The 27,725-nt window shown below is 44.4% G+C and overlaps 2 protein-coding genes across 3 annotated transcripts in view; both read left to right on the forward strand.

Annotated features, from left to right (window-relative positions):
• CEP250 (centrosomal protein 250) overlaps positions 1 to 2,312 on the forward strand; it is a 32,419-nt gene extending 30,107 nt beyond the window's left edge. The window contains exons 30-31 of the mRNA XM_072350438.1: positions 48 to 95; positions 1,707 to 2,312. Of these exons, the coding sequence (XP_072206539.1) occupies positions 48 to 95; positions 1,707 to 1,994 (336 nt within the window). The 3' untranslated portion in view covers positions 1,995 to 2,312. The remainder of the gene's footprint in view (positions 1 to 47; positions 96 to 1,706) is intronic.
• A 1,224-nt stretch (positions 2,313 to 3,536) lies between these two features.
• Positions 3,537 to 26,914, forward strand: ERGIC3 (ERGIC and golgi 3). Of its 2 annotated transcripts, XM_072349934.1 has the most exons (14): positions 3,537 to 3,686; positions 3,762 to 3,832; positions 3,920 to 4,007; positions 4,765 to 4,884; positions 5,973 to 6,066; positions 7,116 to 7,281; positions 8,856 to 8,913; positions 15,176 to 15,190; positions 18,556 to 18,587; positions 19,220 to 19,316; positions 20,589 to 20,653; positions 23,720 to 23,856; positions 24,845 to 24,900; positions 25,961 to 26,914. In XM_072349934.1, exons 1-14 carry the CDS (start codon positions 3,599 to 3,601, stop codon positions 26,038 to 26,040), a joined length of 1,167 nt encoding a protein of 388 aa, XP_072206035.1. In that variant the 5' UTR covers positions 3,537 to 3,598; the 3' UTR covers positions 26,041 to 26,914. The 2 variants fall into 2 exon arrangements, with proteins under 2 accessions (XP_072206035.1, XP_072206036.1); XM_072349935.1 differs by lacking the exon at positions 15,176 to 15,190 and having other exon boundaries at positions 25,961 to 26,911.
• Positions 26,915 to 27,725: the final 811 nt, after the last annotated feature.

Genomic DNA, 27,725 nt, shown 5'->3' on the forward strand with positions numbered 1-27,725 from the left:
CCCTGCCCAGACTGGAGACTAATGAAATACTTGCGTTTTCTTCACAGGAGGAGGTTCGTGCTCTCTGCAGTCAATTAGCTGAGTTACAGAACCAGGTGAGGAATAGAAAAGCTGTCATCAAATGCTGCTGTAGCTGCACTGCTGAACACAGCTTTGCATGATGTTACAGTGCAAATTATGTTTGGCTGGGTCCCCGCTGTCAGGAAGTGAGTACACCAGGCAGTGGAAATACCCAGGTAGCTGCATTTGTTGGCCACAGATGAACAAGACTGCTTAATGTAGGCTGGTCTCTGACTTACGAAGTCAGGCATGGTGGGTGATGGATTGCAGGAAAATGAGAATATTGAAACTTTCCTGCAGCCCAAGAGTATTTTAAGGTTGTTTCCTTTGAGCCTTATTTGTCCTGTGAACTGTTCCTATTTTCACTTGATTCAGTAAAAGGGGAGCTTGCATCTCATCAGAGTTCCAGAGGCACAAGACAGTGGCCAAGCTTTTAGCTGTCATGCAGCCATAAGTCCTGTACTGTTGTTCTGTGCTAATCATGGTCCCGGTACTGGACTGAGTCAGAGACCTAAGCACTATAAGATTACTTGTTTTATCAGTGTAAGCACATACCTTTCATTTACTGAATGCTCTTCTATCTTTTCACAGCAATACTGGCAGTACCAGTAGGTTGTCAGACTTCTTTTCTACTTCTATGAGTCAGGTATATCTGACTCTAGGTCATCTAGGAGATCTAGGCCTCCCTGAGAGTATGAATCTTCACAGGTGATAAAAGCAATAGGTGTACATAATGCTTCTGTGGCTAAAGTACATACTGCTTAGTTCTGGAAAGTAAGCTGAGCATGCTGCTGAAGCCAGCAAGTTATCATGAAGCTTCTTGCTAGGAAGCTTCAGTGGCTGAAGTTCTGTTGCTAGAGAGAACTGATTAAACTCGCTTTCCCCTTGAGATTGTTGTATCTGCATGCACTGTGGACCTACTTCAGCAGGAAAGTTGAAGTGTTCGGATCAAAGAATAGATCTTAGCTTACTAATGAAGGCACTCTGTAGCTCTGGGAGACAGCAAAACTGCAACTCAGTCTCCTGTTTCCTGGCAGATGCTTTAAGCAGCAGGTGGCTGCTTCTCCCACTTGTGTCCCTGGATTACTTACAAGGTGTGGGAGGGTTTTTCTGCCTTTAAACCCCAGTGTCCTTGTTATTTCAGATACGAGGTCAGATCTGTCCCTCTCTGACGTGGTGTGGCTCCTGTTGGTTCCTTTTCTCATGTTAGCTGTTAAGTTTTTAAGCTGTATCTGGGCAGAGCGGTTCTTCATTACCTCCTCCTGAACAAGCAGTCTTTTCTTACAACACTGGTGTAACTGATGGTCCTTGTGCTGAGGAAGAAGCACGGGGAACTGAGGTAGCAGTTGCCAAAAATTCTCCTTTGAAAAAAGAGTTGCATTACTGACTCCTGTAGGAATCTTTTTCTTTGCTGTACACATATGTCACTGTTGTACACGTGTACAGTATGAGAGAAAGGAATTTGCATTGTTGATCATCTGAGTTCAGTTCATGTTGACTTTGGAACCTGTTACTTCCCATTCAGCAAGGACAAAGTGTTGGCCAGGGCTGGAGTTAGAGTGTGCTTGCCTGACAGCTGGTTCCACGGAGCTAAGGATGGTCCTTCAGTGTGGGTCTCTCTGAGTTCAGCCTTTTGTCTCTTTCAGGTGACTCATCTGCAGCAGCAGTTGGCACAAGAACGGAAATACAAGCAGGACTATATTGAGTGCTGTGCAAAGACCAGCCAGGAGCTGTTGGACCTTCACCAAGAGCTGTCTTACTCCCTGGAGGCTGTGGTCAGGGAGCCCAAAGCTGCTGTTCTGGAGGCAGAGACTCAGAAGCTGGATCGATCTCTGAACCATACCTTGATGCTAATATCTCTGGACTGCAGATCTCCTGAGAGACAGCTGTTGCACTCAGCAGTGAGCTCTACCACAAGGGATGGCCTGAGGTAACAGGAGCAGCGTGCAGCCAGAGCTGAGTTGGAGAGCTGCAGTAGCAGGTGGCGAGGTGATTGGTGCAGAGCACAGGTACTGAGCTAAGAGAGGAGTTTGGAGCACTGCAGGGTCTCCAGCAGCAGTGGGAGGACAAATCTGGTGCTGGCTGGCATGGATGGGTTGGGGCGTAAGCCTGACAAGGTCAGCCTTCTTCCTCTTCCGAAGCACTCCATCATGGCATGCCTCACCAGCCCACAAGTGGCTCTCCAAGTTAGGTTATTTCTGTCAGCTTCTGTACTGTTCACAAAGACTTTTTCAATAAACTTATTTCTCCAGAACACTGCACCTTTCCTGATCTATATTTTCCCCCTTTTACATTCTTCAAAGCCAAGTTCCATGCTTAGCTGTGTCTGTTTCTTTCTGCACTTAGGGTTGTGATGAGCAGTATTCTCTGGGTGTCCAAACAACAGGGATGCTTTGTTATTTCTTTGTTGTACTGGGGCAACTGCACCGTCACAGTGTTTCTGTGTTCCTTGGGGGTGCACTTGGTTCTGTTTGCATTTGATAGCATCCCTCAGTGGCTGAAATGTTTTTGATGGTTTATTAAAAGAAATTTCTGCAGTGAAAAAGAAAAAAACAGCCAAGTGGAAGATAAATATGTGGCACGGGGAAAGGTGGGGGTAGCTTTTCATTTCTACAAGCAATGGCTCACACAAGCTTACGTGGTTTAATGTGAGAAGGAGGGAAATGCATCTGTTATAGAAATGAAGTGGTGGAGAGGAGATACTGGAGATGGAAGAGTGCACAAAAAGCACTGATGTGCTGGCAATGGTGGCTTTCAGCTTTCTCACTGCTACAACCTGATGGAAAGAACAGGCTACCCAGGGGTCAGTAGTGGGTCCAGAGCTGAGTGTACCCTCACGGGGTGGCTGAGGATCCCAAACTGGGAGGAGCATCTGATGCAGCAGGATGCAGCCATCCCAGCCAGAGGCACCCAGGGGAAATGGGTCACAGGTTTTAACAAGGGGAAGTGCACAGTCCTGCCCCTGGGGAGGAACAATCAGAAGTACCAGAGCATGCAGGGGGCACCCAGCTGGAAAGCCACAGTAGAAAAGGCCTTGGGCCAGCAATGCTCTCCAAAGTGTGTTTGGAGGTGACTTTGTCAAGGAACTTGGAAACCAGCAAGAAGGGAGTCCACAGGTATGCTGGCCGGAAGACTGAGATGAAAGAAAATGCGTTGTTCATTTTAGTTTCCAGAACCGTGAGACTCTTAACTCTTAGACTGCCAACTCTTAACTGCTTCCTACACTCTATTCAGTCCTGCATGGGGCGGTTTGTTCCCACACCGTGAGACTATTAGCCTTCTAACTCTGAGGCTATCAACCCTGCCCGGGGCGCCCATCTCTGCCGCACGGTGCCTCCTATGCTGGGGCGGTTTAGGTCAGCTCTGAAGGGCAGTTCTTTTCCCAGGGCGGTGCTGCCCGTTGCTGTGTGCGCCCCATCCCCGCAGGCCCCGAGGCCACGGCCGAGCTCCGCGCAGCCCGGCCCCGCTCCCAGGTTGGTGCGCGGCGGGGCGGGGCGGTGCCCCGGAAGGCCGCAGTGGTTCCGGGCCGCGCGGCGCCATGGAGTCGCTGTGGCGGCTGAAGCGGTTCGATGCGTTCCCCAAAACGCTGGAGGACTTTCGGGTGAAGACGTGCGGCGGAGCGCTGGGTGAGCAGGGCGGGCGGGAGGGGCGGGCGGAGCGGGGCGGAGCGGCGGCTGACGGCCCTAATCGTGTCCCGGCAGTGACGGTGGTCAGCGGGCTCATCATGGTGCTGCTGTTCTTCTCGGAGCTGCAGTACTACCTCACCAAGGAGGTGAGTGGCGGCTCCCGAGGCGGAGAGGGGCGGGAAGGGGCTGCGGGTTTGTCTCCCGCTGCAGTCGGGCGCTTTGTGTTTCTCCAGGTCCATCCCGAGCTGTACGTTGACAAATCGAGGGGAGATAAGCTGAAGATCAACGTCGACGTTGTTTTCCCACACATGCCCTGTGCCTGTGAGTCCGACCGCAGTGATGTGGTACCATCGAGGGCCGAACCCGCTGTGCACATCTGGCGCTGCTGGGTGCGGGCACACTGCGCTCCTCCAGCTCCTCAGTTGGATGGGATGTGAGCCCACCTCTGTGCTGTGATAAATCACGCCAGGCTGGGCAGCACCGCTGCTGAAAAGTGGCAGTGGTTTGGAGCAAGGGCTGTCAGTGCGCAGTGCCTGATGCTGGGCTGGAGGGGCTGGAAACCTTTGCTGTGCAGAGCGCCCATCAGCATTACAGCAGAACACACTGCCAGCAAGCACCCAATGGCACTTGGATGCCAGGCCAAGGCCAGGGCTCCTGAATCATCCCTGTGTAAAAGGGACATAGAAGAATATGAGAATATGCTGCTGTTGGAGCAGGAGTGAGAGGACAGAGTGCTCAGTGCTCAGCTGGCTTTCAGCTTAACTCCTGGGCTGCTGTTTGCGCAAATGAGCTTTCAGGAGGAAGGGTTTGATTAATTGCCTTTAAGGTTTCCGTGATGGTTGAAAGCAGTCATTCTTTGACATTAAACACTGTGTTTGGAACAGCCATTTAGGATGCAGACATGGTACATTTTCTGTACGTTGTTCGGTCCCAACCATGCACCTCCATTCAGTTTTGGCACATTCTTAACCCCCTGCTAAAAGATTCTGTATTTTCACTGGTTGAATGTTTCCTCAGGTTGTGACAGGCCACGGGGAATGTGCTTTTATAAACTGCTTTCCTTGCTTGCTGGTTTCAGATTTGAGCATTGATGCAATGGACGTAGCAGGAGAACAGCAGCTGGATGTGGAGCACAATCTGTTTAAACAACGTTTGGACAAAGCTGGCAATCGTGTGACTCCAGAGGCTGAGAGACATGGTAATGTGCTACTTTGTCTGTAGGAATGGGTGCTCTTGTAGTCTGTGTTACTGTGTGCTTGTTTGGGCTTTCAGGGGGACAAGTGAGAGCTGAAGAGTGCTTAAACACCATAAACTCTTCAAGCCTTTATGGCATCCAGATCAATAGGACTGACAGATCAGGTGAACTCCTGTTACACTCATTGCTTTTGAAAAGTAAATCTTTACCAGTAACTCTGAAACTGCACCAGGGAGTCTTGGATGGATTTCAGGAAGGGAGCTGCTGGTGGTCTTTTGCTGGGAATCAAGCAGCAGTGCTCACAGAACGTGAGGTTCCTGTGTAATGCAATGACAGTGGGCTGACAGATGAGACGGTCTGGTTGGAGCAAAGAGCATTTCTCCAGGGAGAGCTCCAGTGGCTCGACCTTTCATCCTAAACTTACACCTGACTGCGCTTAATTCATGTGTGTTAATACATATGTGATAAAGTTGTATCAAGTAACACTTGGCCATACAAGCCCCTCACCTTTGTTATTTATGTACCATGTTCCTCTTTGTGCTTTGGTACAAACCAGAGTCAGCTCTGGTGAAGTGCTACCATCTAACAGCTGTCCTTAATTTTGTTTTTCCTTTCCATAATGTGAAGTCCTTATTCCCTTCCTGTGAGTTACTGTAGTTTTGTATGTCAACATAAACTGGATTTATTGATTTGTATCACTGAAATACGTCAGATATGATGTTGGAGGTTAAAACTAAGCCAAGAGCTGAATAATCACTGCGTGTGAGGATTTCTCTGGTTGTCTGGGCTTGTGGTGGTAGTGTCCCTATTGTGTAACTCAGCAGCTTTTCTGTATTTAGAGGTTGTGACATTAAAATTTGAAGCCTGAGGATGAAAACAGCTATTCTGTATCCAATTCTCTGTTAACCAGTCTTCATTAAACTGTGACTGCAAGTTGATTGATAGTCAGTTGTTTAAATTTGGCTGTAGCAATATAGGTCTTAAATGTAGTCCAACATACTCATATAATATATGGTTCTATTTGGAGGCAGGACAAGACAAGTCACTGTTTCTAAACATGCCTCTTCATTTGGAATCCTATTTTGTTTTAGAGCTGGGGAAAGAAGAAGAAAAAGTGTTTGATCCAAATTCTTTGGATGCTGATCGTTGCGAGAGCTGTTATGGGGCAGAGTCAGAAGACATTCGGTAACCACAGACCCTTCTGTATCTTCTTAGCACTTGAGGGAATACTTCTGAGTTGCATGCCTGTTTCTTTGCAGAATGTCTGTGAAGTTCTGTGCAATGAAATCCTTTGTGTTCTGAGAAATCTGAGGGCTGTTGTGCTCTTGTTACACCTTGTGTAGCTACATATGTAGTGCTTAAGAATGGACATTTAAGTTTGGGTTTGTGTGCATCCATGCTTAAGGTCAGTGTGACGCTGCTCACCATCGTCTGGGATGCCTTAGTATAAAAGTGGTGATGGCCCTCCCTTCACACTCCTGCTGCAGGCTTTTCATCCTTATGTGAGCATAAACTAAGTGTTTAGTGCTCACAGAGACAACAGGTGTAATGGGTCATTTGTGCTCCTCACTTCTCCTCCCTGCAGGTTGCTATAACAGCGGGTCCTTGTTTGGGATATAGGTTCTGAGTACCCTCCAGTCTTATTGTCTATCTGATGCCCTGTTTGTCCCAGCTCTCTAACTGCGCTGTTCCCTGGAGATGCTTTTACCATCTTGAGGGGCTTTCCTTCTATCCAGCAATAAAAATGAGTGTTTGTTTTTTGTTTGTTTGTTTTCTTTCTTCTGGTGACCCAAATGTCCAGAGGTGGAAAAGTATTGAAGAAGGTTTAACGTTTTGTCCAACTTTGACAATCATGGCTTAAAAACAGAGAAAAGGAGGAGCAGAAATGGGCAGATGCTTTGTTCACTCAGGGAAACACAAAACTACTCAAAACTGTGGGACCCTGATGGCATTTTTGTAGGAGATCTGTTTTGAAGGAGCAGCGTGGCTTTCTAAATGGGCAGACCTTCTCAGACTCAAGAACCATTTTAAAATGGATTGTGCCCTTGCATCAAAAAATAACTTAGAAAGCCTGAGCTCCTTCAGAACCTTTAGGTCAACCTTCAAGATCCAGTTCGCAGTGTTTCCTTTATCACTTTGGGGAAGAAGCATCCACCAAATATCTGAGTCCTGAGCAGAAGCATCTCTTTTTTGTGTTGAAGATATTAAGATGGTACTTGTGCTTTCTTTCGCAGATGTTGTAATACTTGTGATGATGTCAGAGAAGCCTACAGGCGGCGTGGTTGGGCCTTCAAAAACCCAGATACCATTGAGCAATGCAAGAGGGAAGGGTTTAGCCAGAAAATGCAAGAACAGAAGAACGAAGGCTGCCAAGTGTATGGCTTCCTGGAGGTCAACAAGGTGAGAGATGAGTTTTGTTGTATACCTGCAATGTGAGGCTGACTGTGAGAAGGCAGAATCTGGGTGTTTCTCTCCTTTTCCAGCTTTAGATGTTCATGTGCTGTGATTCAGTAACCCCTGGGCTCAACAAAGCACTTGCAGCTGTAATGGGTTTCAACAAAGGAATGAGGAAGAGCAGTGGGAAGGGAGTGATCCCATTTCATTGTGTGGGCTATAGGAAGAACACAGGCCTGGAGTAGGCTTGACTTTTTCTACCATCTAGCAAGTCTTTCTGCTGAGGAGTCTGGAGAAGAGGTGGTTTCTTCAGGGTTACATAGTCCAACCTGCACTTCAGGTCTTAAAGTGGACACTGTCAGTGGATGCTGGATATAATAGTAACCAGCAGCTTGCCAGCAGAGGTGCTGAATAAAGTGAAATCTTATCTTCTTTAGAAAAAGAGCAGAAGCAAGAATATTACAGCTGGTTGTCAAAGCTGAAATTGCTCAGAGAAGAGTTTTTTATAAATGATATATGAAAATTAAGTGCAAGATACACCAGATGATGACTATTTAACTGCCTTCTTATTTGGAGGGCATCCAAACCCAGAGCTCTTGGATATGCAGATTCCCAAGCACATTCTGGAAGTCAGCCCTGGGCTAATCTTTCATATCCAAGTATTTGCTTTTTCATTTTCATTTGTTCGTTTGTTTTTTTCCAACATCTTTATACATTCTTTCTGTGGACCAAACTCTTTATGTGCAGATAGTAGACGTTCTTTTTACAAAGCTGGGTGCTGTGATTTGGTACCACCTTGGATACCAGACCGTTAGGGGGACATTTGTCACAAAATATGATAAGCAAGAAGGACTCATAGGGGAATGCTGGAGGTAGCTCAGGTCAAGGGGTGGGTGTCACCGTGGGAACTTCTGGTGCCAGTGCTACTCATCCTCATCTGCTTTGCAGTTAATGTAAGCAGGAGTTTGAACAGATGCCAAAGTGTAGTGGATGGTTTGGGACACTGGGAACCTCCAGGGAGCTGTGTGTACTGGAAGTGCCAGTGAGGACTGGCATGTGGTATTTGTATTCCTTACAGATTCCTGGATGTAGTTTTAACAAACTGATGAGTGCTTTTATTTTTGCAACCAGGTTATTTTCATGGGTGTGTACAGAGGGTCACTGTAGTTTATCGTATTGAGTTGGGTTTTTTTTGTTTGCTTGTGATCTTCCTCACCATCCCTCTGTTACTTCCTCCCCTCCTTTTCTGTGCTGTCTTCTTTTATCTCCCGGAGCAACAGTCAGTTCCCTCTCAGAAAAATTAATGCCTCCTTCTTCTGATGTTTATGCCTACTAAAAATAATCTGCATAAAACAGATTATTATCCACACCAGTAAGTAATTGTGGCTTTCAGCATGACTGTGCCTGAGAGGAACAGGGGAAATAGCTCTTGGACAGCATCTGCTGGTAGTGTTGCCTAGAAAGGCAGCTTGCTTGGAGCGTACCTAGCTTAAAAACCAAGAGGAAAAAGGCAGCACCAATATTGCTGCTTTACGTACATGGATTCAGAACTTGTAGTGAATGGTGACTCTCTCCTGCAGGTAGCTGGAAATTTTCACTTTGCACCAGGAAAGAGCTTCCAGCAGTCTCATGTACATGGTAAAGTATTTTCGTTTTCTGTTTATTGTAACCTTTCATTTCTAAGTGTATCTGACCATTGTCTTGGCATATCTTTGCATTGTGATCTGGAAGAATAGCACTGCTTCAGTGGGGAGGATGATGGAGTTTTGGTACAAAGTTTTAGAACTGTCATGAACAAACAGAACATGGGGATGGAGGGACGTGGGAGAGGTGAGTTCCATAGAACTTCACAGCTCTGCTCTGCTGTAAACCAAACTTGGCCGTGGTGTTAAGCCCAGGAGCTGAATATCGGTGTCTGTGGAAAGGATATGTATGGAATATCTCAGGATAATATGAAAGTAAATCAGAAATTTATTTTAAATCGTAAAGAGTTTTGTCCAGTGTATATAAATACAGTGTCCAGAGAAGTAGTGGTAGTTGATTTATGCTTTTTGCCTTTAACTGGAATTTGGTCAAAAATCTTTGTGGTTTAACAGGATGTTTTCAGTTCCCTTGATAAGGTTTTCAAGGCTTGAAATTTCTGGTAGAGATTTCACAAAGAGTTTTGATTTCAGCTTGATTTTTCCCCATCTTACCCTTCATTATAGTGTGATCTGTTCCTCTGAGGTGAAGCCCAGGGGGCGATCACTCTTTATTCGAGTAACTGTCTTTGAAGAAAAACAAACAAGGCCATTTCTATGGAGTGAATGATGAAGGGTTTCTGTGCAAAAAGCTCATCTGCTTTTCTCCACATCCATTGTTATAATTCTGGCAGAACTTGCACTTAAAGCAGTGTAAGAGCAGCAGCTTTCCTGCTGCTGGTATTGACCCATATGTGGATGGGGGCAGGACGGCTCTCATTGTGAGTGCAATGATAGTCTTGCACAAATGCAGTGAAAAACTGAGGGCCACAGTGGGTGAGCACGGGAAGAGAAAGAAATGAATCTGTAGTTACTGCAGCCTTTTGGAGGCCAGGTTTAGAATGTTGCTGTTTTCAGGGGCAAGGAAAAAGAGTAGGAGGACAGATGTGGGGCGAGCAGACCTTCTGCTGCCTGGCAGTTCTCTCACATCAAATACTAAAAATGGCCTCTGATAATGTTCTCAATGTGCTGCAAACTCAGAGCCTGTTTGTTCATAAATGAAGCTGAGAATGTCTTTGCTCTCAATATAACTAACATCGTGTCTTGATTAGTTTTTTTTATAGTTTACAGAGGAGGAGGGTGGGTTTTTGTTGTCGTTGTTTTCTTTCCTGTATTAACAAATAAAGAACTGAACTAGTATTGATCAGTGCCTAAGAGAAGCCTGAATATTCTGAACTGTTGTTATGAAGAATCCACCAAAAATAATTCCACTATTAGATGCGTAACTGAGATGATTGACACTATTTTTGCTGCTCTTTTCTATTTCATACTATTTTGAAGTAACAGGAAATAGGAAGGTGAACATTAAATCAGTACTATGGGAAGTTTCTTCTATCACAGTGCTCTCTGTGCCTCGTGGTGGAGTGGCCGTGCTGTTAATCCAGCTGATGGTTAGACCTGAGCCCATACTTCTGTTTGATGGTGTTCCTCAATTGCTGAAGCTAGCAGCTGACTTGTCAGTTTCTTACACTGACATTCTCCAACTTTCTTGAGAATTACACTAGTTTAATACATCTCTGGACAGGGAATCTGTACAAGCATCTTCTCAGCAAAGCAAAGGGTCCTATTCAGAAGTAGTTTGTTAATCTGACCATAGATGTAGTTCTGATCTCAGCTTCTGATTTTATATCACATGCTTACTGTTAATGCCCTCAAAACCGTATCTTCTCTCCTCAGTAGAAGTGAATTGAAATTGCTTTTTTCTGAAAGTAGATGAGAAGATATATGGGACTAACACATGCGTACTAAAAAGAACTAGTATAGGATGAGGTACAACTTGAGTTCTATGTAGTTATATTAACTTTAATTGCGTAGCTCAGTCTTTGTTCTTTTTTTGGTTTGTTTTAGTAGTTGTGCTGGGTTTAATGTGGCCCAAAAGAAGCTTGTTTTTCCACAGATGATTTATGTCTTATTTGGACTACTTTTTCCATGCTCTTTTCTCTCCTTGCTTATATTTTTAAGAGAGTCATAGAATCACCAAGGTTGGAAAAGACCTCCATGCTCATCCAGTCCAACCGTCCACCTGCCACCAATATTTCCCACTAACCCTCAGTACAACATCTGAACGTTTCTTGAACATCTCCAGGGTCGGTGACTCCCCATTTCCCTGGGCAGCCATTCCAGCACCTGGCCGCTCTTTTGGAGAAGAAATTCTTCCTAACATCCAACCTGAATCTCCCCCAAGTGGCTGCTCCCTCTCACCCTATTGCTGGTTACGTGGGAGAAGAGGCTGACCCCCACTTCCCCTCAGCCTCTTTACTGGGAGCTGTAGGGAGCTCATATACTCATGTTTTGTGCCCAGAAATCATTTGCCAGAAGGAATACTTTTTAGAACCTTAGGTGAGGTTTGAAATCTTCAATTGAATGTGTGAGGAATGTAGGTTTATAAAAACACAGGGAGCAGCCTTGTCCTGAGTTCATCCCATTTCTTACATCCCAAATTTAAATTCTTTGGCTTTGGCTTGTCAGAATTTTTACATTTAGGTGGAGAAAATCAGAGGAAATCAGAGGTCCTGTTTGGACTAGTAAAAAAGATTGAACTTCCATTGAAATTTGCTAATATTGCCCAGATATGGCAGCCTGAATGGGCTTACTTTCCTAATCAGAAGAATCCTAACAAGTAGCCATCAAGATCAAATTATCAACAATTATCTCCTTTTCCTGTTTTTATTCATTTTTATAGATTTTATAAGTGGATAAGCCTCATGAGCAGACCTTCTTAAAGAATGCACTGCGTATCAGGTTTCTTTAGTTAGATCCACTTTGGGCTATTTTGAATTACTTACTGCCAGTGTGATACATGTTCATGTTTTAAGGCAAGTTGGTATTGACTGATAGGAATCAGAGTTTTGAAAGAGGCAGCCTGTGAACCTCATGCACTTAAGAGACACGAGTGTTATCTTATTGTTGTAAGGGAACATCGGCTGAAATATGTTCAAACCGTATTTCACTTGTGTTTGTGCCAAGGATTCTGATTCACATCAAGACCCTCACATCTCGAGCTCAGAACAATTCATTCTCGATCTTATAAAGGTGGCCCCAGAATTGTGTCTTGGGTATCTTCATATTCGGGTTGTGTTTATGCCAAAGGACCTCCGATGGTCTCCTGGTGATCTTTTTAGCAGGGTTTGATATCTTTTTGTTTGAACAGTTCTCCCCCCTGTCTTTATGCACTGATTGTGTATCTATAGGAACTAGAAGCGCTGAAAAACAAAAAACTGTGTTTAAAAAAGTTTGTTCGCTTTGAAGAAAATGTGTTATTTTGTCTTTTCTTTTGTTTTGCTTTGCTTCTGCCCGCATGAATGTTAAATCCAGGTGAGATTATTTCACTTACTGTTGTTTGCTTTTCTGTGCTTGTGTGTAATATTTTTTCATGTTCTTTTGATGCTGATTCCATATTTGTTCATATGTATCCCATCTAAATGAAAGTTACTGTGCACAATTGTTAAATACAGCTTTGCTTTCTACTTGATTTCTCATAATTCCAGGCCGTGATGGGTGATGTAACTTGGAAACTGGGGGACGGTGTGTTTCTGTCCTTAGTTAGCTGATAAGAAGTGTCAGGCTTTGCTGGGTTAGTGCGGGCTTTGTCCATCCATACTCACATTTTTGGTATATCTAAGCAGTGGCACTGGATTATTGGAAGTACTGAAAACTGGCTGCTTGAAAGCTGCACCATAGTACTCCATCATCAGTGTCAAAGAAGACCCCTCCACTCCTGAATGTCATCCTAATGGCCTTGGCTTATTCCTCAGCAACTGTGGTCCAGTTGCACTGAAACATCCCAGGTTGTTAGGAAGAGGACCGAAGGAAGTTATGAGGAGGATTAAGGTGCTGCTAAGCAGACTTTCTGGCACTGAAACTAATAGTCCTGAGTTGCTTGTACCAAGGGAAAACCAAAGTCAAACACCAGTGATATCTGCAGTCTTCTTTTCAAGGCTTCATAGGCCTTGAATCCTGAACTGGAATTTTCATGTCCAGTTTATGTAGGATACTTAAGATTTGGGGAATGTTCTTTTTTCACTTGTGCCTTTGTGAGGACAGCCTCCACCATCAGCTGTGCCTGTTCATGATCCCGCATATCACAGCTGTTTTCTTTGCAGGAGCTCACACCTCTCCTCAAAGAATGTTTTCTATCTTAGGTGAAAAAAAAGAAAATGGTTAAACAATTAAATTAAATATTTTTTAGGCTCCTGAGCAGCCATCTCCTGCTTTGGATATGAAGCTTTGCAGTGAGCTTCCAGCATGGGGGAACTTCCGCAGTGGAAGTTTCCTCCAAAGTGGTGATCCTCATTGTCACTTCCTTCCTCCTTGCTGTATTCCTACTCACTAGGAATCTGGGGCTTCTTGTTCATCCTTAAGACTGTGTTTGGACCATTCTTTTGCAGGGGTGTGATCATCACTGTTTCCTAGGGAAGACATTCCCCATCATACTATATTGACAACAGAGAGATTTTCTTAAAGTACATCATTTGATTCCTTCAAATGCCTAAAAAAACGCTGACATGGACAACTACATTCAAAGCATTCTGTCTCTAAGACTGACAGTTTCTGTGAATGAAAGCAGTTATGAACGTGATCCAGATGTCATGATTTCCTTGCACCCTACGTGGTCAGCTGGAGGACAGAAGTTATCTCTGAAGGCACGTTTGTGGTTACCGCTTGTTTTCCTCATTTGCGGTAGATTTGTTTGCTTCTTTAATAGATTTTTTTTGACAGTTGAAACCTATTTGAACCTTGGATCAGACCTGTAGAATATCTTGATTTATGTAGCTTCTAATGATTTGAGTTTTGAGTTGCAAAATGGGCACATGGTCTTTGACTGAAGATTGATTATCATTTTTTGGTCCCTTGGTATCTTCTCATTGGCTGCCAAAGGCACACCAACTACTCCTTTCTGCTGCTGATTGCAGCCTCCCCTTCTCCTGTCCCAGAGCCCTCCTGGTTGTGGGGCTGTGCTGTTGCAGGACTCTACAGATGCCAGGACCTCAGCTGAGCTCTTCTTTACCCATCAACTATTTTGGAAAAGAAAGTGGAGACCAAAACCACCATCAGTGAATTTCATCATGGAGCTAGAAATCCTCTGGATGATCACCTGTGTGCTATTCCTAATTTCTCTTCCTAAGTAGTGTTTGCTGGAGAATTAATAGTTTTTATCCCCAAACTGAATTTTGGAGGCTGAGATTATTATTTTGTCCTCAGAATTGCCAAGGATTTTCCTTTTTACATTGGTAGACTCCTTTCAGTGTTCGATTGTGTTGGTGCTGAAAGACTCAAAGTCCACCTGTAGGTAGACGAAGCATTTCCAAATTACATTGTGTGTGTTTTGGGGACCAGAAAAGTGGTGATTCCATTTGCCACCTATCGGAGCTGAAGCTCATCACTTGCTGGGAATGCCGGAGGTTTGTCAAGCAGCTGTCTGGAGGCTCTCCATACCTTCCATGCCTCCTCCATAGCAAAGCCTGTGCTGTCACAGGAGCACTACCAGCAGCGTAGCATTTGGCAGAGACGGGTGGGAATTGTGTGGAGTATTCAGAGGCCCGTCTCCATGCAGGTATAAATCTGTGAGTTATTGGTTAATCGTGCACAATGTGAGTATACATGTGAATGGTCTCTTGAAACAGCATCAACAACAAAAAAGGAGGTTGCTTAACAGAAGCTAGTAAGCTTTGAGATGTGCTGCCCAAGCACACGTTTTCCATCTTTCCTGGTATTCACCTTTGCTGGTGTCTTGAAACTGAACGAACAAAAATGTTGTGAATGTGAATTTTGATGACACCTGAATAGCTTTGGTTGCTGCCAAAATGGCCTTTCCTTTACCCTAAGGATTTGAAAGACTGAGAAATCTAAATACAAGCAGCAGTGCTGTCTGGCATGCTACTTTAGAGCTTATATTAAGGAATTTGCACATCCCACTGTATTTTCTTTTTGGTCACTAATTCCTGCATTCTTGTTTCTCTGTTGCTATTTAAATGATTGCTAGTCCCTGTATTAGGCTTTTGGCTGGCTAGGCAGTCTTTTTACCTGGCCTAGCAAGTGCACCAGAAAAGCTATTGTGCTCTTTCGTACAAGTTTTAGATGCTGTTGTATCTGAATCTCTGCTTTTCATTGTAAAGATCTGAATATTTCTCTTTTCTCTCCCACTCTGCTCAATGTTGCAGTGCACGCTGTTGAGAGTAAGTGTTGCTATTTCTTTTTTTTTTTTTTTTTTCTTTAAAACGACATGCTGCAGTGCTAACCTGATCTCTGTTATTTGCTGTGCCCACAAATCTCCTTTGGGAGGAGCTGTGGATCTAGGCTGGGGTTTGAGATTTCCTGAAAGCTAAAAGGAGACCCATCCCAAGTCATTCATCTCTGGTGACTGAGGTAACCAGACGGGAAAGGCTGAGAATCTTTGTCTTACATGATTTTAGTCTGTCGCTGTTAGAGATAATATGTTGGTGTTTGTTCTGTGCAGGTGATGTAATTGAGGGGCACGTGGTGGCAAGTCGGAGGGAATTCCGCCTTTTGAAGTCATGTGGGATAATTCTCTTATTTAATCTCACTTGTACAACAGGCTGGAGATTTGCTCTTGGGAATTCATTCACAAAGCCTCCTAGTCTCAGAATACTCAGTAGAAGCTTTTCCAAGGGTCTGAAAAGCACTGCATTTTTCTGAGGGTGAGAGAGTCCTGGCTATTGCAGGATGAGATGTGGTGTTTCCACTCGGTAGTAACATCTGGTGGAGGGCTCAGGACTTGTGATCTGCTCACTCCTTCCCCCATCTGCAATGCATTCTGTGCTGCTCCCTGCCTCAGCACCCCTTCACACCACAGCCTCATCCTGCTCATCATGTTTATGTACGAGCTTTTTCTCCCTGAAAATCCATCCCCAGCACGAAAATTGGTGACCTCACTCAATTTGCAGCACCACGTTTGGGTACTCAATGTCATGAGCTTTTTGCAGTTCTAATGCATTTATTGGCAGAGGCCTCAGTGGCAGTGAGTGCTTTTTAGCCAGCAAAGGGCTGAGTTGCAGAGTCCAAGGAGCTTTGTGGTTGTGCAGGTCAGAAATGTGAGATGGGGATGTCTTCAGGCAGCCAGCGGTGTGTTGCTAAAAGAGGATTGTAAATTGGGTTATATAAAAATGCATAGACATCTTGACAAACCTAATGTCTCTTACAGGCATCTTTATTTTATGTAGCTAAACACTTAGCCACAGTTACAGAAGGGAAAGGACATGCTTATATTTCACTTGAAATAAGTCTCCTGCCCTAGCTGACATTCTCTTAAGATCTTCTATTTCCTTGTTCTTTTTCTTCTCTAAACATGCTAAATAGGCTTTTGTTAAGCAAACTCTGTTTAGCTGAATATTTATCTCGAGCCTAAACCATGTGCTTAGCATAGTCCTTGGTGAGCAAAGATGAATAAATGTATTGCCTGCTGGCAGATTGGTTTGGAGCCTGAGTTAATGAATAGTGCTTTTTCACAGTTCTAAATCATTTACTGCAAAGGTTTTATAAAGTGAGTAGCCAGTGTTTGATCTGTGGAAAGCATTATAGCAACTATGGGGAAATTTTATTTGAAGAAGTCCTAACTTTACGTAAATCGTGCACAACGTAAACCTGGTGTAATGGGTTAGTGAGCAGCTGGTCCTTCTCAAGGGCCTCTCTTGAATGTCTCTGGTGCTCCACTGTAGCTGTGAGTTTGTCACCCTCACTGGTACTCAGCTCCCTCCTTAAGTGCTAACAAATGCAGCTGTCTGAGCACTTATTGGTAGCAGCAGAGCTGTGAGCAGGAGTGCTCCCGTGCTCCCTGTGCTGGCAGGCTGTGCAGCCCTGTGATTAGCTTTGTGTTGAAGCCGATCTGACTGAAAGAGTGTCCTCAACCCAAGAGATTCTTGTTTTGGCCTGCTGTGCTCTGTGATGTGGTTCTTGACCATCAAAAGGAAAGTGCAAGGTGAAGACTTTTGGTGTTGGGTTGAGCTGAACTGCAGGTCCAGCATGGGCAGGATCTCCATAGAACTCTGTTACTGACTGAAGAGTAGCTGCTGCTGGCAGTGCAAAAAGCAGCAGCACTTAACACTCACTGACAGCTAACCCACTTAGCTTGGCTTAATTGCATAATACTACACCAAAACAGTGTACTGCTGACAATTATTAAGAAAAATGTCATGCCTAGACCACTTCTTCATTCCTTCTTTCTCTATCTACTGTTTTGTATATATTTCCAAGCATTTGGTTGGATGTTTTTTATTTGTCCATTTTTCATTTGGTTTTGGGTTTTAAGCCCAAGAAGTTCTTTGATCCAGCTGCTAACAGACACAGAAATGATGCTAATGGCAGAGGTAGGTCTGCACACTTATCAGGGACGCCTCATATATAGAAAATCATAGAATCACCAAGGTTGGAAAAGACCTCCAGGATCATCTTGTCCAGCCATCCACCTACCACCAGTATTCTGAGACCAGCTGCTCTGAGCTCTTTGTAATACAAAACCATTGCCTTAATTGCAATGGCTGCAGCCTTGGTTTCCAAGCACTGAAAACTTTAGCTGTGAAATGCAAAGGGTCAGATCAGAGCTGTAGGAGGAGGAAGGCTGTAGTTCAGGCACAGTGTGTCCTTTTCTAACCGTAGTAAAGAGAGGTAGTTTCAATCAGGTCTTTAGCTTTGCAGCCTTTCTTATGCTAGATGGCATTATCAGAAACCATTTGAAGGCAGCATTCCTTCGTTATCATTATTATTATTCCTTCATTAAGAATGTGGCAGTTGGTGATTTGACTGCTCAGAAAATGGAGCAACTTTAGATGAGCCTGGTAGGAGCGTTCCTGAAATCCGATTTTGTTTCCATCCTGACATTGAGGCTTCTTCCTGGCATTACATTTAAGTAGCCAACAAGAAGACAGTGGTTCCTTATAGCAGTGCTTGCCATGGCCCATGTCTTTGCAGGTGTCCTCCATGTGCGTGGTGCTGGCTGCGCTGCTGTCCTGCTGTATGCAGGAGTGGCAGAGGGCAGGCTGAAAGCTGGCCTTGCAGGGACTCGTCCTTTCCCTGCGTGTTCTCAGGGCAGGAGTAGCAGTGCTAGTGAGCAGGGTGCTGGTAGGTGCTCGCTTGCTGTTGAATTCTGTAGGGCGCTTTCATGCAATGTTAAGGCACGTGCTGCCCTCAGCTGTTAGCTTAGTTCTGTCGTGCTTCTGTCTTTCCAGCACTTAGAGGAGTTCAGCAAGAACTAAAATAGAGATCAAGTTAGGATTGAGGTAACAGTGAACTTCTCCTTGCTTGACCCCAGGAATCTGTTTTTGCCATATGTTAAGAACGTGTTCAGGCAATAACTGAAATATCTGATCTGAATAGACTTCCAATTACTTTCCTTCACTCTAGCAGCGGGTGGGCAGTCTGTGATAGGACTTGAAGCAGTTTCATCTGTCATATATCCACCTGCCTGCAGGAGAGAAACCCAGGTTCTTTTTTTGCCGTTTCAGTCAGCAGTAGCTAAGATACAGTAAGCAGATACACTTTGGAATTGTAGTCTGAACTACACTGTTAAACTGTTTTTCTGTTACAGTTCATGACCTCCAGAGCTTTGGACTTGATAACGTAAGTGCTTCCAAGATAACTTCCCAACTCTCTCAGTTTGTTTTCCTTCTGGATTTCCCTACAGTTGCCACTTTGGGATCTCAGTGTGCTGAACCCATCTGGCTTCAGGCTGTATGCACCTAGGCACAGTCTGGGACCTGCTTTCAGGCAGTGCTCTGCAGTGTGTTCTGGGACATCTTCATGTTGCCTGGCAAGCCTGCTGCTCTCTTCCTAAGGCTACCTCAGTTTGTAATTCTGCTGAATCAGTTGGAGTTCAGTTGTGCTGTGAGCAAAGCAGATGGTGCCCAGACCAGGGGCAGCTGGCGGTTTTTTGCTCCTATGCGAGGGAAGGGAGTGGATGGGAGAGCTTGCTGTGTGGGTGGGAGGGAGGAATGTAAAGATCTGGGGATTTGGAGTAGAAAATGGAGAAATTCCACATCCTGCAATTTTCCATGAATTAAAAGGAAAAAAAAAAAAAAAAGAAAAGAAAAAAGAAAGAGCAAATGCTTTGAAGTTTACTATTAGGATACACAGAGTAAGGGAGGGCCTGCTAGGGCAACACTCAGAAGAACATTCTGAATGTGAACATTAGGCCCCTTGCTTTGCCCTTTGGATGCTGTGCATTGTGTGAGTTATCTGCGTTCCTGTTTCAGATCAATATGACACACTATATCAAACATCTCTCATTCGGAAGGGATTATCCAGGCATTGTGAACCCTCTGGATGGGACAGACGTCACTGCACAGCAAGGTAAGAGCCGGCTGAGAGAAATCTTTGAGAGTTGGTATTAATGAGAGTTAGAAGAGGAGTGAGATTCTCAGTCTTAAACAAGAGCCCTGGCAACGCTGCATAAGACTTGGACCCCTCCACCTTGTGCTTGTTCTAAAACATATGCTTCCATTCATCTGGAACAAATCACCCGGTGTGTTTTGTTCTGACTCTGTGATCTTTCTGAAAGGTCTCTCTTTTCAGCATTAATGGATAGACAACAGAAGGTGCAGCACGTTATCATTAAATGCCTCTGTCACAGGGGGAGAGTTCTGCCTGGCTAATGTGTGCAGTAAGAGGTGGCCACAAGTTGCAGGATAGAGAAAAAAAGCCTAACAGAGTTGCTGGAGAGTTGTGGAGCCTGCCAGACCCTGATCTACCTGATGGAAACAGCTGAACAGCTGCCACTGAGTTGAAATATTGCTCATCTTTGCTAGGTAGCTCTTGCTTGCTGGCTTAGGAAGGAAGGATGGTTCTCTCCTAGTGGTTTATTCACACAAACCTGCTTTATATGCCCCTGTGTACATCAGTTACATGATTTAGATCCGCTGCATTGTGCAAACTTTACCTTTACAGGTATTTGGGGTGTTGTTATGCAACAAAGCTTAGAGACATTGATGGTTTGGTTCAAGGATTGTTATCCTACCTAAATATGTTCTTCTAATTTTTTCATGATCAGTTTTAGTTGTTGTGCCCAAATCAAAGGACAGTGCTTAAAATAAAATAGGGAAAAATAAAAAGGTGTCATAATGCTGTTATTTTTCTGTGGAATAATAAACTCTGATGGAGATGGAGCCCAAAGCTGGTTGCTAAAAGTCTCTGTATGCTAAAACTTTCCATGCAGGACATAGCTAAACAGCAGGTGGATTTCTGAGGAATTACTAGGGCTGAAGATGTAGGCAAAGCAGGCTGCAGTTCAAATTTATGCTTGTTGCTGTTTATTGCTATGATATTGTAGGGAAGAATTACTTGTATGAGAATGAATGAGTAACATTCTTTTCTGAGGAATTTCTGAGAAAATCAGTTTTCAGAGTGACTGCTACATTCCATTTTTCTTAAGAGAAGCGAAGGAACAGATATTAAAGACATCAACTTTACTATCATCAGCCCACAGCTGCTATTGTGCAAAACAAAAAGGTTCTCTGACAAAAGCTCCCATGAACAACAACAGTGCATAACTAACCCATCAGATGAGCTCTGCAGCCCTTCACAGTTGATCACAGTTATTAATGGTGTGTCTGTCTTTGCTTCTAGCTTCCATGATGTTTCAGTATTTTGTCAAAGTGGTCCCTACGGTTTACATGAAAGTAGATGGTGAAGTAAGTACCTTTATTTCCCTATTGCTTTGGCTTGTTATTGAAATCGGAAGTCCATGTTATTGTTGTGTCTTTTCATGTTTCACTGTGCACACACAGGGAATGAGGTTATGTTACTGTGTGTAGTATATTTCACGCTCTGCCTGTACCCTAAGAGGTGAAGTGGCTTCAGCTGATACTCACCCCCTATTTTGCACACTGCTGCATGGGATGGGACCCAGCAGTATTCTGTGCAACAATGAATTTCTCCTCTCCTGTTTTATTTTTGTGTGTTTTAGAATTTGCTTATTCCAAACATACACATATTGAGATTCAACTGTCTCATGTCCACGAGATCTCTACGAGAGTAATTCAGTAGGGTTAATCAGCATTTCACAGATCTGAAACTCGTCTCTTAGGTTTTCTTCTTCTTCAGGCATAGCAGCAATCCAGTAATCAATTGAGAACAAGCAAAAGCCTTCAGATTTAATTTTCATTCTGACTCTGCTGTCCTCTGGTGGAAGCAAGACACATTGCTTGAACTTCCTTCATTTAGGGACCCCAGCAGAAGCAAGTTTCTGTGGTGTAATCCTGTCTGTAGTGTCACTGCAGCGATTAAGCAGATCTCGGCTTCCATACCACCTAATTCAAAGAAGCCACAGCATCTGTGTCGTGTTTCTTCATGAATCCTTGTAGTGTCTGCTCAGGAGAAGTCCAAGCACTGAGGAGCAAATGGTTTTTGGATGAGCTCATCTCCAGTTCAGAAGTTCCTCCTTTACCTTTCCAAAGAGGGTGGCTGGATTTCCAGCCCCATTTTCAGAATATGTTCTTTTGGAGTGAGTAGGATTCTGAAGGTGAGGTGAAGTTGCTCCATTCTTAACCCAGCTGAGACAGCAGAAAGATCCATGATTTCTTTCATTCATTTGGAAGCATTTGTTTGGGTTGCCATTATTGTGCAGGGGATCCTGGTTGCTATGGAGGGCTGCTTCTTAAGAAGAACAAACAGATGAAAAAACTGCCAGTTATCAAGATCTAGGCTGCTCACCCACGTGTACCCAGTGTGCTTATCTATGCTGTGAGGAAAAGACAGAGATGACCTGTGCCCCAGTACTTCAATGGCCATTGACACACAAAATGACTTAGCTCCCCACCCGAACCCCAAGTTTTGGCTCTCTGTCTCTTGTCTGTAGTCCATGCCCAGCTTTGCTTTACTACGGAACCAGTTTTCTCTGAGATGAAACCCACATATGGCTCTGGGGCTTCTTCAGTGCAAGGACTGATCTGTACATGGATGAAACTGTGCCAGAGTTTGACTCCCTTATCCTACACGATCTTGCAACACCACAAACCCCACAGCAGTGGGTGCCCCTACACCCAAATTCTCAAGCAGTCAGAATAACACATTGCATGTCAATGCAACCTGCCTGTTGCTTTGGGCACTTTGAAATTCAAATCATTGGCAAAGTATTAGTTACCTCAGAGGCTGTGTAGGAGCCACATGGCCATCACAGTAGATGCAGTACAGACATTCAAATGAAGCTGTCCTAAGCAGTGTGGGCAGAGCAGCCCAACAGTAGGTGTAGGCTGTATTTTCTCATCTGCCCTACAGGTTGAAGCTGTTTGTAAGCATCGTTTATTATGTGATAAATCTTTAAGTAGGCCATTCCTTCTTTAAATACCCTGCCTTTCTTGGGCCTGTCTTTCTTTTCCTGGGAGATGGATGGAAGTTAGTTGCTATGAGGTAGTACTGGGAGAACCATCAGATCACATTTGAAGCTCGTTCTGCTTGGATCCAGGTCAGCTGTGTGGTTTCTGTGAATCACTTGAATTCCTCGGGTACAAAGGACAGTACGTGTTGAGCCCTAAGCTCATAGCTGGCCCACAGCCCACCATGGCTTACAGCTCTGTGGATGAAATCTCACATGTAGAGCTGTCATTCACTTGTCAAAGGATGAGTTCTGTCAAAGTAATTGCTTTTTAGTCTCCAGGAGAAGAATCTCTGCAGACCATGATGCTTATACGTAGGTAACTGTGGCTTGAGTGTGCTGCCAAACATACACCATGATCCGTCCTACATATTCAGTACTTGCAACCCTCAAATGTAGAACGTGATAAAGAAGCTGAATGGTTTCTTTTTCAGCTTGAATTGTAGTTTGTATCAGGTAGCTTATTCAAGAAGGTAGAACATAATTTATTTGCTTTAATAGGACCAGTATGAACAACCTGTCTGAGAATCACAGAGCACAGGAAAGTGCTGTGGGGTCATTTCTGATTTGTACGGAGATGGGCCATCTTTGTTCTTCTGCAGCTCTTGAAGCTTTCCTTTGTTTATGTATTCTTTCTTTTCTTTCTTTCTCTCTCTCTTCGATGTATACAGCCTTCTCAAACCACACACCATGTGATATTCTTCCCATATTCCATTATGATTCACAGCTGACGGTTCATTTCCAGCTATTTCCACAGAAGTTCAGCTGCTAATGGCTGGCCTTTCAGCATTCAATGTTGTCTCCTGATGCTACGTATGGGGAGATAATTTTTTTTGTTGTATCATGTGGGAGCTCATGTGTTGGCTCTTAAAGGACCTCAGAAGGTGGCTGTTACGGTGTTCATGGACTTGAAACTGGAAGTGACAGTATGAGGTAGAAAGTTAGGCCAATAGGCTTTGGAGCTCAAGCAGGCCAGCACTGCAGGAATTGGACTTGTCCTCAGACTGTACATCAGAGCTGTTTCCTGAAGTTTGCTTAGGTGGGCAGCAAGTTGGCAGAGGGTGATGTGGCCTTTGGGTTGAGTTTTAGAAAGACATCTTATGGCAGTTACCTGCCAGCACAGAGCAAAGCAGTTCAGCCTGAGGACTGATGAACAGTTCATTCTTTAACTCATTGATTTAAGCGTGGCTTTAACCAATATCAGGTAGTAAAATTAGATCTAATTCTGCTGGTGCTGATTATGACTCTTGCAACTGTGACTACTGTCATGAGCCCACAGGAGAGGGGCACAGCAAGAGTGATGTGGTTCACTGAACTCATGTTTTCAGTAGCCTTCTATATTCCCTGTTAACAAAATGATGCTTACTGCTTATGTTTCCTCCAGGTGGTAAGGACTAACCAGTTTTCAGTTACGCGACACGAGAAAATAGCCAACGGGCTGATAGGAGACCAGGGTCTGCCTGGTGTGTTTGTGCTGTATGAACTATCGCCCATGATGGTGAAGCTGACAGAGAAACACAGGTAAGAATCATTTCAATGTATTTCATTCACCTTGCGTTGATTTTTGTCATTTCACATAGCTTAAAACACAATGCAGATGTCTGAGAGTCAGCCAAACCCCTCCACAACCAGCACAGAGAATGGGACACTCCCATATATGGTTCCTTTCACTTTGAACATCTGACAGGGATGGGATCTGGGGTTCTCCTGTACTACCTGGAATGGTTTGATACAGTATCAGGATGGAGAAGTGCAGAAGTCTGATATGATGGTATTCAGTTCAGTCTGATTTCCTCAAAGTCTTTTTTATTAGGAAGACTAATTTTATATAGCAAAGCCAACATGATGAATAGATACAAATGCAACTTACCACTTTCACTGTTCTGGAAGATCTCACCAGCACCTATGGAGACATCCACTTTATAATCCTTATTTGCTTTGCATTTTCAGCAGCTTTTCTGCACGTTGTAGTCAGTGTGGAACCTGTTCCTTCCAGGTTTCATTTAATCACAGGCTTCAATTATAGGGAGACAGAAGGGATTGTAGCTGTCCAGTCTTCTGGAATCATAATGAGGCACAGCTTTATTCTATACCTTTTAATGTATTAATATGTGCTTAGGGATTCTGTTTCTGTCATACAGCAGCCTAATGTGCATTGCGTCTGAGCAGAAGTGGCTGAAATCGTAAGGATGAAAAGCCCATTCTTTAGGGTTTGTAAGTTCAGTATGTGCCGCCTGGGGTTGGCACTGAGCTCATTTAAGTGCTCATTTAAGTGCTCTGCGTACAGTGCTGCTTCTCAGTAAAATGTTTGAGTGATGAACTCCATCTTGTAGCCAAGAGGGGTTGTTTAATTGCTAAATCTGTTGTCAGTTGTTAATACTTACATAATGCGTACTTATGTAATATGATTAACATAATGTTAATTATGGGTTACTTTGTACTGATTGTTACTTATCTGTCATATTGGTATCAGAGATGATGGTTTCTCAAATTGTTTTCCCCATTCCAGGCCCTTCACACACTTTCTCACAGGAGTTTGTGCCATTGTTGGCGGCATATTCACAGGTACTGCATCTTTAAATCCTTTTTCTCTCTGATTAGTTGCCATCTTCTTCTCTCTTAAGTCTGCGTAGCTGTTGATAAATCCCCCCTTACCAGGGAAAGGTGACTTCAGCCTTCAGGAGGCAGTGCAGATGTTCTGCAGAGCTGTGGGAGTATTTCATTTTGATGCTCTGGGAAACACATTGATTTCAAATAATGCAGTCTTTCATGGATCATTCAGATGTATCTGTGCTGTTTTCCTGGCCAGCTTGGGTCTGGCAGCAGATAGTTTCTTTCGTGCTGAACTGAAGCCCATAAAATCCCTGAACTGATACTGCTACTCTAGTATTAAAGTGTCTGTATTTATGTAGGGCCAAGTAACCACTTAGTTCTTAGATTGGAAGTGCTGAATAAATAAAACCACCCAAAAACATTAAACTTTACAGAGGCATTGAAAATATCTTTGTATACTGGCTCCATGCTCTCAGGTAGAAGGGAGGCAGCTAGGCCTCTGTGACAGATGCAGGGTTGTCTGGATTTTGTGGTGCAGAAGAGCCACTCAGAGCTTTTCTCTGCTCTGAAACAAGCACAGAGTTAATAGGTTCCTTCAGTGTACTGGTGGGTGAGATCTGGGGCAAAAGCTGCCATCTCCTATGAGGGATATCCATGAAGGGCAGCATGTGTTTTCTCAGGTAGGGCAGCTTTTGGGATTACTGTGAAATGAGCAGAAGGGAAGCATTCCCTCGGTGAGTTGGGTCAGGGCAATAGAATGGCACAAAGCTCTCAGAGTCAGCTTCCTCTCCAGCCTTTCCTCACTCATCTGTCAGCAGACATGGCTCATCTTTGTCTCATCTTTTCTTCTTTGAGAGGTTACTTTCTGGAGAACCACAGTCACCTCTGCCCCTGCAAGCTGGATCTTGTCTCTCCTAATGAGATGGGGATGTGGGTCTTCTGAGCAGCAGCAGCTGCCTTCTGTCTGGGGGAGCTGGAATTCCTGCTGCTGACAGAAGGAGTTGGTTTTTCTTTCTGTGGGAGATGCTCTGTATTTGAGGCTCGTTTGGCTGGATCTCGTTTTTCCTTCTAGTTGCAGGATTCATCGACTCCCTGATTTATCACTCAGCACGCGCCATCCAGAAGAAAATTGAGCTTGGGAAGACAATATAAACAATGACCTCACTGCACACACACACACAAAAAACTGTCAGGAGAACTAAACAGGTGCACGTAAGAAGAGGTTTGGAATTAGCAGGTGACCCCAACTGCTCTTAATGTCTCATCATCCGTTGTTTGGCATTGATTTGTGGATGGAACTGCTCGAACCGTGCTGCTATGACGTGACATTAGCCATCTCATCTGGCTGTGCAGACCCTACTGAAAAACCCTTTTGTGTCAGTCCGTCTTCATCCAGTTTGCCCCCTGAAAGAGCTGCTGGAGATACCAGAGGAATAACGTACTGTGTTGTCAGGAGGATCAAAGTTGTCACCAAAAGCCTTTCTGACAACACCATCTGTCTTTGAATTGTTCCTTACAGACATTTCGGAATGTGCTGATGCTGAATGCCAGACCTCTGTGACACTGTGCTGAATGCTGTGTGCTTTCCTTCCAGCTGCCCAGGGCAGTGCAGAGGGACCTGGCATGCAGGGTGTGCTTTCTGTGCCGTGCGGTCCCGCATTTCAGATTGCTCTTCTTAGGGGAGATGCAAACTGATGTGAGGATGAGGGAAAAAAACAAACCAGGAGTTTGGAATTTTAATGACTTTTAAATTGCATTGTGTTTTTCACTTCCCCTCTGTCTGTGTTTTGTAATGCAGCCCATCCCGTGTGTTTCGGTAAGGCTTTTGGAAGAATGATTGATTAAATTATTTGAATCAATCCTGAATTGGCAATTATAATAAAAACTACCTGCATTGTGGCAACATGTGGCGATAAGGGTGATTTTTGTTCTTGGTTGATAATGACCTGCAGCAGTGAGTGCAGTGCTGGTGAAATCACTGAGAGGAGCTTGAAAATAAGGCAGAAGTAAAAAGTTATAGATTCCCACCTCAGTGTGAGGGAACACAGGCTCACTGCTCTCAGTCTCGGCTCTAAATTGGCTTTGGTGTTGACTCTGCCCTTGGCGACTGGCACAGTTCACAGCGCAGTGTGGGTGCAGCAGGCACAGGGATCGAGTGATGCAGGGGGGGAAGCTGTTAAAACTTTAGGATAAATACCATCAATTTATAAGTTGAACTTTGTTTTTCATCAGCTTCAAAACAGGTAGTACAAAAACCTGGGAGCAGTTGGAGGTGTGGATAAGGTAACTGATGAATGTCCAGGCTGGAAAACTGGAAAAACAGCATAGAAAGTGCTGAAGGAACCATAAAAGAGAAACAGACAACAGGTTCAGAAATGGGGATTTGCCTGGAATCAGATGAAGTTAATAGCTTAGGGAGCGGTAACGTGTTCCTGCAGCTAAAATGGGAGCTTGTGACCGATGTGGTGTTTTTCCACGTGATCAGTGCGATTCAGGCATGGAAAAGCTGGATCTGCTTCAAGGACGGTGGTGTTTGTGACTGAACGGAAACAACAGGCTGCTCTCTTGCTCACTGCGCTCTGCAGCACAGATGGAGGAGCAGGGCTCTGAGCAGTCCCATTGTTGGCACGTTCCTCAGAAAACATCTCAATACCTGTTGCCTTTGCAACAGCTGTAGTAGCATCCACATGGACTGGCTACAGCTTTGGAACGTTGCACCGTGTTTGCCAAATAACCAGCACTAGCGAAAAAAACGAGGTGTGGGGCAGCGATTGCTGCCATCCCTGGTCAGGAGGGCTCCAGGGTCTGCGATCAGCCCTGCACAGCAGTAAGGGCTC

This window comes from Excalfactoria chinensis, chromosome 15 (assembly GCF_039878825.1).
Source record: "Excalfactoria chinensis isolate bCotChi1 chromosome 15, bCotChi1.hap2, whole genome shotgun sequence".
In the NCBI taxonomy this organism is placed as follows: Eukaryota; Metazoa; Chordata; class Aves; order Galliformes; family Phasianidae; genus Excalfactoria; species Excalfactoria chinensis.

What these genes read in the sequence shown, in the direction of transcription:
- ERGIC3 (XM_072349934.1), top strand. Translation starts at nt 3,599, where the DNA reads ATGGAGTCGCTGTGGCGGCTGAAGCGGTTCGATGCGTTCCCCAAAACG. An exon ending in GACGTGCGGCGGAGCGCTGG is followed by an intron (nt 3,687 to 3,761) that starts GTGAGCAGGGCG and finishes GTGTCCCGGCAG; the next exon opens with TGACGGTGGTCAGCGGGCTC. An exon ending in AGACGTCACTGCACAGCAAG is followed by an intron (nt 19,317 to 20,588) that starts GTAAGAGCCGGC and finishes CTTTGCTTCTAG; the next exon opens with CTTCCATGATGTTTCAGTAT.